The sequence below is a fragment of the Carassius auratus genome, chromosome 8, assembly GCF_003368295.1.
Source record: "Carassius auratus strain Wakin chromosome 8, ASM336829v1, whole genome shotgun sequence".
In the NCBI taxonomy this organism is placed as follows: Eukaryota; Metazoa; Chordata; class Actinopteri; order Cypriniformes; family Cyprinidae; genus Carassius; species Carassius auratus.
In genome coordinates this window covers 5,301,248-5,320,382 of record NC_039250.1, presented here as the reverse complement: position 1 = coordinate 5,320,382, position 19,135 = coordinate 5,301,248, and the positions used below count along the sequence as shown (strand labels likewise).

The following is a 19,135-nucleotide window of genomic DNA, read 5'->3' as shown; positions in this document are numbered from 1 at the left end:
AGTATATGAAGTATTTTCACTTCTAAAAACCATTAAATGTAATTACATTAAATTAATCATTATATGTAATTACTGTTATTCACCGTATATAGTACAGAAACTAATTTATTAACAGATTTGTACATTATTTTGCTTTTAAAATCACAATTGTTTTTTTGTTTTTTTTTACTGTTTGGTAGATTCTACACTATATGTGGTGTTGAAAGTTATTCATAGGACCCAAAGAATATAAAAGACGCAAATCAGATGAGAACCAATGGAGGCAAGTATATGTTTTAGAAATAAGTTTCTTGAATTGAACAGCTGGAAGGAAGGAACAGTGTGAGGTAGCTGAGTGGAGACCACCCACATGCTTCTCCAGACAGCAAACACATTACATTAATACGGATTCTCCATTTGCTTTTCTCTTCTACATCTATAACAAGGTTAACCACATGAGAAACACACACACAGACACACACTCACACACACGCTCAAACTCAAACACACACAAGCCACCAGATAAGATGATTCAACCTCCCACTCTCTTCTCTATATGGAATGTTTATTTCAGTTTGCTGATAACAGTGGGAATTAACTCCCTATAAATGAGAAAGTGTCTCTCCTCCCAGCAGCTCGGCGGTGTTGTTCTGCTGAGAGCAAACAGGCTATAAAAACAACACTGCCTCTGTTCCCATTGAACTCAATAGAGTTTTCCTCTGAGCTGAGCTTGTTGCATTATTTGCTAAAAAACCCAATTTGTTAAATCCTAAGCATTGCATTGTTGAAGTCTCTTATGAAAGAGTATGTAGATGAAATTCTCAAGACAGTGGAAACATAGGAGAATTTGCTTGCATTATCTTTTTTGCCACTCTTTCTTTCTGTCTTTTCTACTCTGTCCTTCTGCACACACACACACACACACACACACACACACACACACACACACACACACACACACACACATGTTTGTTTTTGTGAAAAGTGGGGACATCCCATATGCGTAATGGTTTTTATTCTGTACAAACTGTATATTCTATCGCTCTTCACCAAGGCTACACCTAAACCTAACCCTCACAGGAAACTTTTTTACTTTCTCCAAAAAATTAATTCTGTATGAGTTATGAGCGTTTTGAAAAATGGGGACATGGGTTATGTCCTCATAAGTCACCCTCTCCTTATAATAATACCTGTGTCATACCCATGTCATTATACAGAGTTGTGTCCTGATATGTCACAAAAACAAGAGCACACACACACACACACACACACACACGCTATGTTAGAATACAGTCAATGATTTTTCTTCCTCTTTTTATAGATTAAATTATCTGTGTTGTCAGTGAACTGTCATTCAAAATGGCATTCGTCCCCCATGCTGTGATGACCGGACCTCTCCTCTGCTGTAGTATTTATGCTTGTTTAGGGCTGGCCAAAGCGTTGTAGATTATAACTCATCTTGTTCTGACTCTGGAGTCAGGCACCATAAAATTAAAACTCAAATCAATGGTGTATCATATCCTCTCCCATCAAGCTGAGCAGAAACTTGCTGCCCTGAAGCTCTGAAGAGTGTTTTTTTCTTCTTCTCGGAAATATGAGACTGTGAGACATTATATACCAAATGAAGATTGAAGGAAAATGAATCTGATGTTTGCTGCTAAATCAGCATTTTTGTGTGTGCTTGTGTTGATAATAAAATTGTGTGTATCAAAAAAGTTGCACTTTTTTAGTTACCCAGCAATGCATTTTAAGAGGGAAACTGCAGTGGATCTGTCAGCACCATGGACAGCGGCTTCATTCTGCCATCTCTGGAGCTGTCTTAGGTGCTGAAAAGTCAGTTTCTAAAAGAAAGGCAGTTTAACCTGCTATTTAGATTCGTTTGTGTGTTTTTGTGTGTGTGTGTGTGTATATATATATATATATATATATATATATATATATATATATATATATATATATATATATATATATATATATATATATATATATATATATATATGACAGACACACACACATATACATACATATATATATATATACACACACCTGCCTGAGTGTTCGATTGAAATATTTGTACAAAACAGCTGAATCGTGTATATAGCTGATCAGTATAGGTGGACAGTCATAATCTCTTTTTTCAAATACAAGCACATAAAAACTATTTTCCAAGTTTTGGCATTTCTTTCTTTTTTTCTTCTACTAATTGTAGTTTGTATTACAACCACATGAAAACTATGAGAAATCTCATCTCATCTCGCAATTACGCCCAAATCACTGGATCACTGTTACTGCATGTCGATGGCCAATATTTGATGCTAAAAGTGGCGTAAATGGTTAATGTGCTGGAATGAATGAATGATGAATTAGCATGCACATCTGTCTAGAACAGGTGCAGCCACCAATCTCCCATTCTCTCCTTCTCATTCTTTCTCCTCCACTGACTGGCTTAGCTACTGATCCTTTCTCTTTTTCTCTGTATGGTTGGTTGATGTAGAAAAAAAAAAACATGTTAAAGCTGTAAAACAGGTGTATAGTGTGTTTGACTTGACTCTTCTCAGTTGCTGAGAGCTGCTGTGTGGAGCCCTATCACTTCTGTTGGGAGTTCATGTCTGTCATTCACATTAAGATATGAAGGGCAATGTGAAATGGCAATACATCTTGTTCTTAGCTGCCCTGGAGGTTTTGAACTCAGGACCATTGCTAGTGGTGTGAAAGGTGGTGATGATTAAAGGGGCCCACTGCTGAGGGGGGAGTGGGGGTGTTCAAGGCGCACACAGAGAGCGTCTAAAAGCACTTTAACACCAAATTTGGCTCTTCTTGCTTGATTCTTTTCATGCAATTCTTCATACTGTGGACTACCAGTGACACTGAAAAAAACTAAAAATAAAACCAACAATTATACAGACACTTTGACCTGACAATGTTTTTCTTTTCTTACTTATTTTTTATTTAATTGCTAATGCAACCATTTTACCCCACAGACTAAACAAAATTTTGCATTGCTTGGTAATTTGTTATGGACAACAATCAACCAAAACTTCAGACAACTGTTAGTAAGACAAAATTTACACAACTATCAATACTTTGTTGACATTACTTTCGATCAAAGTTATCTGACATTATCAAGATGAATTTGTTGTGACACAGTTTAACTCTTGAGTTCTTGTCATATTTTATTAAAATTTTCTAAACTACAGCAAATAAACTGTGATAATGTGAGAAATGTTGTAAGTGTCTGAATAAATTTTGACTATATTTAATTTTTACAGTGAAGACTATGCAGTGCTATTTTACATTTAATTATTTGGTTCCTGTACCTGGACCTGGACACCTACAAACTTGAAACTGGTACCACTTGCACTGGACCCCCGCAAACTCCAGCTACGGCCCTGTTTGAATTGTGAAACAGATTAACTTCATAATTTTAAAGTGGATGAGCAGCACAGTTCTACGGTATTCTGGGACTAAAATAATGGCATAATACCAAAAACTAATATTACTACAATATCATTAGCAAATTTAAGAACATTATTAATTATGAGATTAATCTCAAATTATTCTTATTCATTATTGAATTTATTGGTAGCCCGAGTTTAATTTCATTAGTCGCTCAAGACTGTTTTAGTATTGATTTAGTATCAATGCCAAGGGACCAGGGGCTGATATCATGCTAAAGCCAACATTTTTGTATCAGCCGAAATGTTGCAAAATGCATTTATTGATCCACACGAAAAACTACATTTCATGTTTGCGTTACATATGGACCTTTCCGTTTCATTCAGATATGTTTATAAAGGTCACTCATTGACCTTTGCAATAGTTGTCTGATAATCTATAAAAAACGCCTTTCCATCAGGAGTGTTCTACTGCTGTCATAACTTGGATTTCTGCTGCAGGAGATTTGTGTTTAAAAGAAAGTGTCTTTAATCAGCTAAAGTGCCAATATCCATTTTATCTAGAGAGCACTATCAATCTGTACCCAATACACTGGGAGAAAGACGCAGTGACCATTAGAAACATTGGGCAGCTGTTCAGAAAATAAACAGAAATGTATAAATTAGTTTATGAAGTTATATACTTGCTGGCATGTACACTGGCATGTTTCCATGCTTGATTTATGATCATCTGAACTTGGTGCATTGTGAACTGGCTGTATCGGGAAGTTGAAACGTGAAAAGGATAAACTTCACACTTTCACAGTTTCATCCTGAGAGAATCCGTACCCGCTGGTTTTGTGGACAGACAGAGTGAGTTTGGGATGTGTAACTTGTCTCTGTTCTGGCAGAAGGATAACGTTCCGCTGGACTCTGGTGTGACGGAATGATGGTCACTCCATCTGTCAGTAATTAGCTCTGAGCTAGCTTCCACCATGCGATGACTTCCACATTTCTTTCCCTGAACCCAGACTGCATAAGCAGGGCAACCAGATGCATCCCCCCTCCTTCCCTCCTTCCTTGAGTCTACCAACCGTATGAGTTGATTTTTTGTTTTAATTTCTATAGAATGGGCCTGCTGGACTAGCACATGTCATTGCAGCATTTCACTATTGTAAGTAAGTTAGTTGTCATTCAGCAGATACTTTTATCTTTGTATTAAAGCAATAGTTCCTCTGGAACAACCTTCAACCATGGGTTTAAAAATCTCATGAAAGCTAAATTTGAGTGCTGTGCTTTTTAGTTAATGTCTGTTCCTTTATATGTTTGTGTGCTTTTAAAAGTGGACTAAATGAAACATTAGATGAAAGGATCCAAGGCACTTTTTCTAGTCCAAATATGACCAGCCAAAAAGGATAATAAAGGCTTTTTAATTTTGTTTTTTGAACTTTTTTCTCTTAATGTTTATGACTAAGACCTAACCAAAGAGCACCTTCTGGGATTATTATGAGGTCCTTTAATAAGGTAGCAGGTAGCATTAATAAAAAAAAAAAAAATACTAAATACATATATAAGTGTATTTGTCCACAATTGGGATGGATTAAAGATTTAAACCGACGACATTTCAGTTACTAGCCGGGATCTTAAACTACTATACCACCATATCACCATATTTACTTTATTAATAGAGTAATTAGCTTCAGCTCTTTTTTCTTTGATGTTCCAAAAAATCAGTCATTGAAGCAAAAGATGTTAAAATGGAAATAAAGGACTCAAAATTCCGCCAGTATTTGTGATTCCATGCATTCTCATTAGTCTGCTTGTTTAAGACTGAACTTTATTACCTGCCATTTGTGAGGGGACTGCAGGATAATATGTTACCAACAAAGCACTTTTCTGGTTTGTTATTATTTATTTGTTTGAGGCAGCCATGTTGAGGCTTGTTAATCTGTGATCTGCTACCAAAGCTGTCTAGTCGTCACCTGAGTGACTGCCAAGCATCTCGGCTGACTTCCTCCATCCCACCCAGTAAGAGTGCGTGTATGTGTGTGTCAAAATCTATGGGGAAAGAAAAGGTTAGACTGCAGCTCTGTATTTTATTTCCCTTAACGTAAATGAAATACTGTAAACACGCACAGATATCAGTATTAGAGTTATAGTCTATCTCTCCCAGTCACTGCTCTCTCAGACATATTTGTGTCTGCCAGTTTAAACTAAACAATAACACATTTTGAAATGTATGTGTTTCTGTATGAATATGTTAAAGCATATCATAGAGCTGTCAAATAGATTCAAGGCCTGAAATTTGTTTGTTTGTCTCTCTGTAGGTAACCTGGGTCGTGTTGACTACATCAGTGAATTTGAATTTGATCTGTTCATCAGGCCTGACACGTGTAACCCGCGGTTCAGAGTCTGGTTTAACTTCACAGTGGAAAATGTTCGAGAGACTCAGGTAAGCCTAGACCTGCAGAGATACTCCTTACAAAAAATAACTAATTCTAAAATGTTCCTAGAAATGTTCAGCCTTGGATAAAGATGTATCCATCCCTTTTAAGTGAACAAGTGACTTTTTTCACATTTTTTATTTTATTTAATTTATTTTACACTTTATTACACATTTATATTCAGTAAGGGCCTTTGACATACACTACTATTTAAATGTTTTCTTATGTTCATCAAGACTACATTTATTTAAAATATACAATAGATAGAGTAACATTGTGAAATATTTTACACAATTGAAATGTTTAAAATTGCTTTTCTATTTTAGTATATTTTTAAATAATTTTAATGGAGCCTTCAGTGTCACATGATTCTTCAGAAATCATTTTAATATGCAGATTTAACCCTAACCCTAACCTTTCTTACTATTATCAGTGTTGAAAATAGTGTAGTGGTGAATTTTGTGGAAACTGTTATACATTTTATTTTTAAAAGTACAGCATTTATTTAAAATAAAATAAATAAAAGTATTAATTTAACAACAACAACAACAAAAAATCATACTGATCAACTTTTCAATGACTGTGCAGTTCTGTTAGGAAAAAACTAAAGCTAAACTTGGGTATTTTTTTTCAATACAGTTTCATGGCTGTTACAATACAGTTGTTGTTATTATTATTATTATTATTATTATTATTTGTACCAGCAAATTTTGTCAGTTCACAGCTATGAAGTGTTATTCAACCTTTTGTCTTTTTTTTTTTTTTTTTTGCCATTCTTTCTATTTTGTTGGTGCAATGTTGCATTATGAAACACATTGAAATACAAGTGACTTTTGATTGAACTGTAGAAGTTTTAAATGCCATGAAAGATTGAAAGGTATTTGGGGCAGTGAGGTCTGCCTGTCATTACCACATTGATGATATGCCAAAAGTTTTTCATGTGTCACCCACAAACTCCCAAATGCAGACAATTAGCAGCAAAATAAATTCATCCCTTATGCTAACGTGAATCCTCAGTAGATTGGATGACTGATGCTTTAAATGACATCTCAGGCTCCTGGAAGAATCGATATCGCAAATGAATCTTAAATCATGCAGGCTTACATGAATTTAAATCACTTTTTCTGCGGAAGCGTGACACTCAAGTGCCAGTTCATGCCTGTAATCAATTTAAAGAGACCGCGTGGTACACGCATCAGGTGCACAGATTGGTTTATACACAATGTAATTTATGGATGATTGAGTCAAGTTATCTCGAAAATGAATACATTTCTTATTTTTTCTCACATGGTTGGAAATATCAAGTAACAAATCAACAAGTGGCAGCATTCCCCCTAAGAAACACAATGTGCGCAAGTCAAATTGACAAACTTCAGCTTGTTGTCGAGCTTCAGGTCTGTCTCTTTCTTTTTTTTTCATCTCCTGTTCTCTTTAGCTTGTCACTGCGCAGACAGACAGTATCCACTCGTGAGCTCAGGATATTGTCATTGGTGGAGAGGAGTGGTCACATGCCACAGTGATATGTGGGAACAGAGGGCGTGTCTGCCGGACAGGCCAGCTGGCTGGGCCGGGCTGCAGTTGTTTAGTTTTGTTAACGCCGGTCGAAGCCTCATCACGGCTGTCATTTTTGTTTAATAGCTAGAGGACGGTTTACACTAAGAAAGGATGGGCAGAAGGAGAACATGCACGCTATCTCACTGATTTTAGATACCTACACGCAAGGATTGTACACACCGAGGACGATATGAGGAGGGATGGACCTGTTATTAATAGGAAGTGGTTTACAAAGAAATATAAAGAAAGACAAAATATAACGTGCGAGAGAGAGACTAGATGAAAATGCAGGATGCTGTTGCCATCTCGTGTAGCCTGGCTCTATCAGCCCATCTCCCTGCAGTGCTGTAGTCAGCGCTAATCAAATTTTACGGGCAAGAGATGAATGGAAGCCCTAGTCCAGGAGTCTGATCGATTTTAGGGCCAGATACCACTCTAGATCCTGCGCCAACAGGATATTTGCTGCTATGGCAAAAAAAGAGAAAGATCAGGAGGGGAAGAAAACACACACGCACAGCATACACGCTACAGGTGGCAAAAGAGAAACATTTACACTATTAGCTTCGGAGGTGCTTTGTTGATGCTGACTCCACCCTCCCCACTTTTCCCCGCTGTCACCACCTTGCCCTCTGTCTCCGTAATCTTTTCTCCATCAATCCAATTTCCGTTTAAAATGAGGACTAGTGTGAATTTAATCTACTTCAGTGGGAGGAGGTGGGGTCGGTCGGTTGGTTTAGCAGAATGGAGTTTGTTTGGTAAAGGTCGTCTGTGAGAGCGAGACAACTGCAACACATATTGCATGTTTTTATTTATTTATTATTTTATTTACATTTTTTGTACATTTTATTATTATTTCTTTATTTAAAAAAGGAGAATAAGAACACAAATAAGCAGAATAACAGAATAGTTAAACAAAAGTGTGTACTGATCTGGCCAGCCCTGCGCTAGAGAGATATCAGGTCAGGCACAGAGAAGTTGACGAGTGTTTTATTCCTGTACACCCACCAACTCTCTTTGCTAAAGAACAGGGGAATAGGAAGCAGTGAAAGTGTGTAATACTGAAGCTGAGATGACCATTTTGAAGTAAATGTAAGCTGGTGAAACAGATTTGGTCGTCTCAATCAGCTTAGCAGCTTTGTGGAAATTGGCTGTAGCATTATTTTTTTTTATAATGGATGGATGTCTTTTTCCTTTTCTTCTCCACCCAAAAAATCTGTTACCTTAGAACCTGTACTCCCACCTTGTCGTTGAGCTGAGGTTAATTATTTTGTGATGGGATGGAGTTTGGAGCTTCAGTTTAATCAACGAATGTAATTGTGTGTGTGTGTGTGGTGTCGTCACGAAGCCGCTTTAATGTGCATCCAAAATGTGTGTTATACTGGCTCCTGTGTCAGAGGAAAAAAAGCTTTAGCACATTTAATTGTCTTTGATGGTCATATTTGCAAGAGAACATTGAAAGATGTGATTATGATGCTGTATTCAATTCATAGGCATTTTTAATCAGTGTTATTTCTCCCTCTGTTTTTATACTTGATATTTTTGGAAATTTACAGCTACTGTGCTTTTGCTCTGGCCATTTTTAATGTTCATAATATATCCATGATTTATAATGTATAGTTTTGAATGATAAAGCTGGTTTTATTAATTGCTTGGATAGTTTTATGCATGTTTTTATTCAGCATAGAACTACAAACCCTATAAACACTATTGCCAGCTTGAAGGATGTGAGTTTATGTTTGATTTTGTGTAATGCTGTAAAATTTCTAATTTTCTTTGTGGCCTTTTTGACACTTTTATTGAAAGGTATAGTAGAGAGAGGACTGGAAATAAAAAAGCAAACAGGAAATTATGTCCTTTCCTTTCCTTTCCTTTCCTTTCCTTTCCTTTCCTTTCCTTTCCTTTCCTTTCCTTTCCTTTCCTTTCCTTTCCTTTCCTTTCCTTTCCTCATTAAAAGGTACATTATGAAGCAAGATGTGAACCTATATCAGCATGAGTGCCAAGGCTCAACATATGGGACACATTTTCATTGACTTTTAAAAGCAAAGATTCACACCTGATCATAGACAAAAGGACCTTCTGAGTCATTCGTATGATGTTCCTAATTAATGTCATTAAGTATGTGTTTTTTCCCCTCCATGCTCTGTACGAGAGTCAAAGACTGCTATTAGCTCATCAGAGTGACGGCAGCGCAGTGTAAACATTTTGACGTCTTGTATTAGCACAAAGAATGGAAAAGACAGAACAGAGAAAGGAGAGATGGAGTAGAGATCCTGGCCCATCCGTGAGTGCTGTAATGGATGAGATGCATATTGATTTTTCTGCTGGAATGGAGGGAGACTGGGTGGAGCAGGTGTGTGCTTGTATTAACAGTAGCATTAGCGTCAGTTTGTGCATCAGCATCAATGTGTGTCTATGTGAGTGTGTGAATGTGATGGTGTGATGGTGTGTGTGTGTGTGTGTGTGTGAGAGAGAGAGATTTGCGGGAATGGGCGTGTGCTGAGTGATCTTGGCTGTGTGTTCTGGGAAGGCTTCTGGAGGTTGTGCTGTGTAATATCAGCATTTGGCACAGCCCGGCATCTGCATCTGACTCTGTAAACCTGCATAATGGACTCTTATCACACACACACACACACACACACACACACTCATGCGATACTTTGTGTTCGTACAGGAACATTTAACCCTTCGGTTGTCCTTCAGACTGGACTGAGGGACATAATGGGAGGGGTAATGAATGTCTGTAGCGCTGTCTCTAGAGGACTGGTGCTACAGTAGGTCTGTGTGGCCAAGGGTGGTGCCATTCCTGTACCCTCGTGTAAGTGTGTATGTGATATTGAAGTGTAGGATTCACTTCAATACTCCCTGTATTACTCCTTGTCCGAGGGAACACCTTCAATATCAGATACGTGTATCTGATATTGAAGTGTAGGATTAGAGGGCAACCGATGCAGTCTCCTGACATATGCACACACAAACAGCATAGGTCGCATCTAGGAGTGGGTGGAAAGACTGAAATTATTATTATTTTTTTTCATAAATAAATTGCATCACAAATGTTTCATGCAACTGAAATAAATTATTATTTGTTGATGCTGTGACCATTTAGCCATTTTCAGTGAACATTATTTGAATGAACTGGATATAGCATTACAAGATGGGTACAAAGAAAGCAAAATAGTAAATAATAGATTGTAAATGTATACTAATAGATTTCTTAGAGGTTATGTATGTGTCTTCTAAATGATAAAACCCACTCACTATGAAAGACATTACATTGCGGAAGTTAAATGTGTTGCATGCTTTAACAACTCGTACTACAATAAAGACAGCAAAACAACAAGCCAAAAATAACATTATTTCACCTCACGTTTGTTCTGTTTACTTTCCTCTAGAGTCTTTCTGTGTATTGGTTGGTATTTTCTTCCAGTCTGTGTGTGGAAATGCTTTTAAGTCATTTTCCTGTCATCTCTCTGCCCACCGTTTTTGAGGTTTCTCCAGGGGGGGTGGAAGGAGAGAACAGATGTCTAGGATGTGGCAGGGGTCCTGTACAGCCTTTAGTGAGGTTGTTTGAGGATTACACCTGTAATTTAGGTAAAGCAGCCCGAGCAGCAAGATATAGACCTCCTGTATTCTCATACAGGTTCTGCTGGAGTCATCACAAATGTTATATTTAAATGTGGCCCTGGACCACAAAACCTGTCTTAAGTCACTGGGGTATATTTGTAGCAATAGCCAAAAATAAATTGAATGTTTTTTTCTTTTATGCCAAAAATCATTAGGATATTATGTAAAGAATATTTTGTGAATTTCCTACTGTAAATATTTTAAAACTTGCCTCTTGATTAGTAATATGCATTGTTAAGAACTTAATTTGGACAACTTTAAATGTGATTTTCTCCATATTTTTTTTTGCAGCCTCAGATTCCAGATATTCAAATAGTTGTCTCCCGGTCAAATATCCTATCCTAACAAACCATACATCAATGGAAAGCTTTTAGATTTATTCAGCTTTTAGGTGATGTATAAATCTCAATTTTGACAAATTGACCCTTGTGACTGGTTTTGTGGTCCAGGGTCACAAATGTCATTTGTCATATTAGAAATAAACAGCCTTCCTTGATCCATCAGCTCAGATTGTCTTGCAGATGTTGTTTGTTTTTATTTTTATTGTTATCTAGGGTAGTTAATTTAACATTTAGTGGGATTAATTATTAAATGCTACTTGTTAAAAGCTTGCACAATTAATCATGCCCCCTGACCCATTTATGAATGCCATCATTTTAATAATTGTTCTACCATTGCTACAATTCAAGCTTGAAGTACTACCAGTGTATCCCCAGCTGCAGCTGCTTTTTTAACTACTATTAAAGACACAATATGTAATTTTTCTTGCCCTCTAGAGGCATGTGTTCAAAATAAACAAAGGAGTAAAGGGCATAGTTTGATGATGCCTTGACTGAGTGTGGAATCATGGGAGTTGTCGTCTTGATCCCCACAGCCATTGCGATCTGACGTGACTCGGGCAGAAATCATGTTCATGGATGAGCTACTGATTTATTAACGTAGTAGAATGAAGCAGTGTGAGGCTGAAAGCTGCTGAAGCAAAACGATGCAGCTGAACGAGCGTGACACACGACTCGAAAGCAGTTGACCATTTCTGCTCCTTCCGGTCATGCGGAAGGATTGGCTTTTATCATACAAGATACATTTGAAAGTTGTTATAATGCTACTTTTGTGCATTCATCTTCTGTCTGTTAAAATGCACAATATATTAAAGCTTATGTTTCCTTGTTTTCTATAATACAAAACCGGGACTCGAGTGGTTATGACGTCATTGGCGCAATGACGCTATGGACCCAGTCCGTGTCACAAGTTAAAATAGCATTTTTCTCTGGATTTAAACATTCTTCAAAACATTTTGGATAAAGTAAGTATAGAAGTCAGCAAAATATATGACACTGTTCTAGTGGTTTTTTGTTATTTTAATAAATCTTATATATTGTGCTTTTAAAAAATGTACAGCCTTAAAAATATTTATCTTGTGTAACGTACGAAAAAATCCAGTTCTCCTAATGTCTTTTGACAGCTTTTGTCTACTATCCAATGTTAGTGTCTTAGAACTATCTTCATTTGTGGCTTTTCTCAGCAAATATGTATTGCAATTCATTTGTTTCAGTTACAATTTGTAATCTATTGACAGCCCTTTTATTAATATGATATTTTGATTCATAACAGCGGAAAGTAGAATAGCGATAATATTCTTTGCTCATTCATAAAATACATTCTGATTAAGCACCAGCTTTGTTTTGCGATCATTCCAAGCATTTGCTAATGTGGTCACACATGCAGAGTGTTTCCTTCCAATATGGCGTGTCTATTTACAGTCTTGCTATACAAGCGGCTAATGTGGCTAATGTACTGTGATTTGGCCAGGCTGCTGGGGGATCAGCACAGGAAGCTCATTTCACAGATATATAAGCACGCTGTACAGAGTGGCAACAGCAGCACCTCGGCTTCGCGGCGATCATCCGGATGGCGGGTGCATCTGCGCTCCATACGGAGCCCAATACACTCCCTCTGCGGGAAAGACCGAGACCATGCCATGCGTGGACCCCCTGCCAACATGAAAGCTTCAGATTACATCTGCAGCATCCCTCGTCCTGCTCCCCCGAAACACCAACCAGCTAGGCAGGTGGCCCATTTATATACATTAAAAGAGCCAAACATCTCACGCCTCGACTTCAGGGCTTTTTGATAAAGGCTGCTGCTGGGAAGGGGAGGGAGCCTGCGGGGCCCTTTTGAGTGGCTAAAAAGCTGAATTTGGCGGTCGGGTGCTGCTGTGCTTGGCGTGGCTAGAAGGATGCGTTGTAAGGGAATGGTAAGGACCATGTGGAGCACCATGCATCTACACGAACACGCGCAGTGGCGGGCCGAGGATCATCCTTTTACAGGCCATAATGAATACAGATTGCGCAGCCGGATCGAGATGCAAGGCAATCTGCTGTGCTGAAAATGAAACAACTGCTTCTCTAATCAAATAGTCTTTTCATGCCAGCGTACTCCTTAAGTCAAAGCTAAATTCAATTCCAGATTTCTGGGGTTATAAATGTTGTAATTAGACCATTGTTTTTAAACAGGAGGGTTCTGTACAGGCTGGCTCTCTATCTCCCTCTTGCTTTGTAGCTCCTGATCTCTATCTGAGTTGTAACCCATTGCGGCCCCAATGTGCTGAATGCGAAAGCTGAGGCTATAGACTCTTTGGGCCCTTTAGAACCCCTCTGCCCGTGTCAGATTCATTATGCTGACTAGCATTCAGGGAGTCTGCAGTTTATTAAACAAAGAGGAGCTGGTGAGCAGCGGCACATGGATGCTTTGTTGCAGCTTTTGTTTCTGTTTGTGCACTTAATTCAATCAGCTCCGTGCCCCCCTCTAACCACGCTGTTTGTTCTTCGCCGTTAATTACTGCCTAAATTGTTCTCTTGATGTTATATCTGTGTTTATTTACAATGGGGGGGCTGCAGAAATGCCTTATATAGAAAGGTGTGCAGCTGTTATTTTCTGGCTTAAGCCCTATATTCTCTACCTACCAATAAGAAACCCTGCAGACAAAGCAAATGATCGCTACATTGGAGCCTCGTAAAGTTGTTTGTGTTTAGACTTTAACTAAAGGGCATTGCTTTGCTTTCCTGAAATGTCTAGATACTAATTTTTTTCATCTATACATCATAGGTTTTTTTTTTATTTTTATTTTTTTTTTTACTGATGGCGCACTGGATTGTTTTGACTCAAAAAAAAATAAAATAAAATAAAACAAAATGTCCTATATATTTTATTTTAGTCATTTTTTGATGACAAGATATATATATATATATATATATATATATATATATATATATATAAAAGAGCTGTCAAATGATTAATTGTGATTAATCGCATCCAAAAGAAAAGTTTTTGTTTACATAATATATGTACCGTATTTTCTGGAATATAAGTTACACTTTTTTTCATAGTTTGGCTGGTTCTGCGACTTACGTATAGTCAGGTGCGACTTATTTATCAAAATTAATTTGACACGAACTAAGAGAAATGAACCAAGAGAAAACATTATCGTCTACAGCTGCCAGAAGGCGCTCTATGCTGCTCAGTGCTCCTGTAGTCTACACTGAAAACATAGAGCACCGTCTCGTGGCTGTAGACGGTAATATTTGCTCTTGGTTCTTGGTTCTAAATAAATCCGACTTATAGTCCTGTGCGGCTTATATATGTTTTTTTCCTCATCATGACATATTTTTGGACTGATGCACCTTATACTCGGGTGCGACTTATAGTCCGAAAAATACGGTATGTGTACAGTGTATATTTATTTTTGCTGGCAACCATATCACCCTGGAGCCCAAGACCGGTTGCCCACTGAAGCTAAGCAGGGCTGAGCCTGGTCAGTACCTGGATGGGAGACCTCCTGGGAACACTAGGTTGCTGCTGGAAGAGGTGCTAGTGAGGCCAGCAGGGGGTGCTCACTCTGTGGTCTGTGTGGGTCCTTGCACCCCAGTGTAGTGATGGGGATACTATACTGTCACAAGCACCGTCCCTCGGATGAGACGTTAAACCGAAGGTCCTGACTCTCTGTGGTCATTAAAAATCCTAGGATGTCTTTCGAAAATAGTAGAGGTGTGACACCCGGCATCCTTGCTAAAATCGCCCATTGGCCTCTGACCATCATGGCCTCTTAACAATCTTCATATCTGCTGATTGGCTTCATCACTCTGTCTCCTCTCCACCAGTAAGCTGGTGTGTGGTGGGCGTTCTGGCACAATATGGCTGCCGTCGCATCATCCACGTGGTGGATGAGGAGATACTCCCTGCCAATGTAAAGCGCTTTGAGTGGTTAGAAGACTGCAATATAAATGTAAGGAATTATTATTATTATTATTATTATTATTATTATTATTATTATATTTATTATGTATATGTAAATACTTACACACGCATGTATACATTTACGAAATATTTTAAGTTTATATATTAAATATATTTATATATTATATATTTTATATAAATATAAATATATACATATAATTAAATTTACTAAACGTAAAATATATAAATATTTTCAAAATATATATAATTATTGTTTGTGTTTTTATATATACATAAATATACACAGTACACACACATATATTATGCAAAAAAAGTTATTTTGGATGCAGTTAATAGCGATTAATTGTTTGGATGTGATTAATCACGATTAATCGTTTGACAGCACTAATATAAGGCCCTATGAAATCTGTTTAATTTTTTCCCAAATTCAGTTTTTTTTTTTTCAGTTTACATTTATCTGGATTCAGTTTTTTTCTTCATTTTTAATTTTTCTCACGTCCTTTTAAATAGTTAAATTAAATTGTAAATTTATTAAAAGTTTGACAAAAATTTAAATTTTTAGGGCCTTATGAAATTTTTTACTTTTTTCCTACAATATTTTTTTTATTGTAACCAAATTCTGTGTTTTAGCATGTTTAATTATTTGAATGCAAAAAATAACTTTTTATTTTTTTCTTAAAGTAGCTTTATACATTTTTTTCCTCAGAAATTGTGTTGTGTATTTAAATTTTTCTGGTTATCAAGTGAATAGGCCGTAAATACCTTTATAGTTATGTGACATGATGCCAGTTTTTGTGTGCTTCAGCATGTGTGTAGTAAATGAAACCACTTGTCTGTGGCATTCATTAACAAAGACATGCAGAACATGCAGGATTTATATTTAAATTGACTTTTGCGGCTTAATATTTACAGATAGTAATCCATATCGTGATTTGATTCAAGTGTAATGACATACTTTTTATTAATAAATAAAACAATTGACAAATTACATGACATTCCACTTTAAACTGTGAATTCCATTTTTATGACTGGATTCCGTGATTCCATCCTCGTTTTCCTCATCGCGGAAATCATAGGGCTCTATTAATGTATATACATATACATATGTATGAAGTTGTATAATTTTTAATTTTTCAGCTTTACTTATCCTGATGTTATAAAACTAACATTTACAAATTAATAAGCATGGTGTGAAATTTCACTGTTTGATTTTTATATTAAATTGTTTACTTGAACAATTGTTATGCGGATTTGTCTGGATACAGAAGCAAAACCAGTTGACCGCTCCTGATGTATCAGTTAATCAGTCATTTTTACACCCACAGGGCACCTTCAGTGACCTTTATCTCATAATCTGTAATGCATACTCATTTTCTCTGTCTGTTCTCAGTAACCCTAGTTGTATTTGCAGTAGATGAATGTTATCGCTCACTAGATGAGCTCATAGAAATCGTGTGTCAGAATTAGTGGCGTGTGCAGAGACCAGCATCCAAACGAGCGGGATCTTCATGAGTGCTGCTGACGCTCATGGGCACTGCCATCCATTAGACGTCTCTCTAAACAGCTCTACGTTTATTGGTGGTTATGAAAAGGCACAAATTACAAAATGCAAACATGCTCTGCCTTTGTATGACACTCTTAATGCATTGAATGTGGATATTATGAAAGGCAGACCGAGGCCTAGAATGAGACATGTGCCGGAGAGCTGTCCGCATTTGCATTTTCATCCCATTCAGTGGCTTCCACTTATTGCTCTAAAATTGTTTTTGAATCTCCAATTCTGTGGTTATGAGGTTGTATTGAATGCCATTTGCTCTGTATTATTTGATGTGGAGGCAGCACAGAGAGGTGCTGTCAATCTGTGTTCATGGCTAATGTGGTTAAGTAAAGCCAATATGGTTGTTTTCAATGTGTGGTGTCGTGAACAGGAGGCCGGCTGGTGACTGGGTGAAGAGAGATGGAGAGAAATAAGGGAGATGCCATGCTTTCCAATTATCTTACGTTTTGCCTGGCAAGGTATTAATTCATTGATGCTGTGTGTAATTTGCCAGATAAATAGGTTACATGTTATTTTGGTTTCGAGGCTGAATTTAGCTGCTTGGTTTCACTGGGTGTGTTTCTGGGATGGATTAATAGGCAAATTTGCCCCTTGGACAAGTTAGCTCACATGTATGTTGCTTACACAATCAGGGCTGCTGACTAAAAAAATAACTACGAAGTGACCGAACTGCAGAAAATTCTTTACAGTTTATCTAGATTTGTCATCTATTCTCACATTTTAATGCAGTGTGGTTAAAAAATTCAAACAGAGATGCATGAAACTTGCTAGAAGATGAGGCAGCATGTGGGTTGATGGCAGAAAACTGTGTATAACAGAAAACTGTTCCTTGCAGGATGTACAATGTTTAGTATACTGATTGTTATATTTATACTGTCCTTTTAAGAGCTACACGCATCTGTTTTTCTGTTTACTTTCATTTTGACATAACCAACTGTGTCTAGATGTAAACCTTGTTTTTTGACAGTACTAGCACAAAAGCTAACTTAGTACAGTAACTTATCCAGATTCTGTTTGACCGGGTTTGTGCTTCGGGTGTATGTGCTCAGAAATAGCACAAGAATGAAACCGGAAAGGCTTTAAAACACATGCAAATAGTGTACTTTTGTGACTGCTAATAAGTGCAGTGTATCGTGAGAGTAACTCTTCCACTGAGTTAACTAGGGCTGGACCAGAGTATTTGATTATTCGATTATTCATTTGGTGGGTTGGCATTCGATTTTGAGATTCAAATGTTTTTTTGTTTTTTTTTAACACCTGGCATCCCCCTCGAAACTGTTCTCATTTGCCCTTGAATATGAATCGCCCATGAGTGGACGTCATGATTCAGTTCATCTGAAAGAGAAGACAAAAATGCAGAAGACCTCAGCTGTGTGGGAGCACTTTAAATTGTACCCTATGAGTTTGCAATGGCCCTCAGACTGTAGGTCCATATGATTCTAAGTGTTCCTTTCAGTAAGATGATGACTGCTGACCTATGATGTCCACTTTACAGTACACTTTTTGAATGTACCCATAGAAACATGAGGTGAGATGGCTGCCCCTGATTGTTGGTGGTCCATGGCCATAGAACTCGGAGTACCACAGATTAATAAATCAAGAATTGGGCCTGACAGTGTGTTCTGTCTGCTATGACTGCAGTTAGAGTGAATGAGGCAAGGTAAAAGTGAAACAAAGCAGCTCTTACCCACAGTGTACTACCCAAAGGGCTCCGCGCTGCCCATGTGCCCCCCAGGGGAGATGCGGCTCTCACCACCGCCAGCAGCTTTTTAAAGCCTCCTGCGTCATGCCCCACCTCAAACTTCATGAATCTTTCATAACGCTACTTTATCTGCGAAACCGAATGACCGTTACGAATGACCGAGCGCATGCATGCAGGTGCACTGATTCAGACGCGCTCTATCCAAGCAACAGACAGGAACACATAACACAAATAAGGATCCGTGTCATGGTATGTGTGGGGACTAACATCATACATGGACCAACAACAATCAAGACCTAGCTCTTTTTACTGAGTACTGATTCCTTAAAGCACACGATTAGGGAAAGTTGTCAGTTTGGCAAACATTTGTCAGCAACTATGGCATTTACCTTGCTATTTTTACCTCACACAAAGAGCGAGCCAGGTGAATGCAAAAAGCATATTTTTTGTTATTATTTTGAAACAAGCATGTTTAGTACTGCAGGAAAGAAAATGATAGTTGATCTTAAGATGATAGAAATGCCACTTTTTTTTTTCTTTTTAGATTCTGACACAAAGTTCAGTTCAAGAAGAGGTAAGAAGGAAATGTAGTTTTCGTTCTCAGCAGTTCCCTCCCTGACAGTTTCTCAGATAGAGATTATGTCTA

The 19,135-nt window shown here is 37.6% G+C and overlaps 1 protein-coding gene across 1 annotated transcript in view; it reads left to right on the top strand.

Moving 5' to 3' along the window:
* LOC113107061 (cytosolic carboxypeptidase 6-like) overlaps positions 1 to 19,135 on the top strand; it is a 220,144-nt gene that overhangs the window by 17,882 nt on the left and 183,127 nt on the right. The window contains exon 4 of the mRNA XM_026269218.1: positions 5,681 to 5,805. Within this exon, the coding sequence (XP_026125003.1) occupies positions 5,681 to 5,805 (125 nt within the window). The remainder of the gene's footprint in view (positions 1 to 5,680; positions 5,806 to 19,135) is intronic.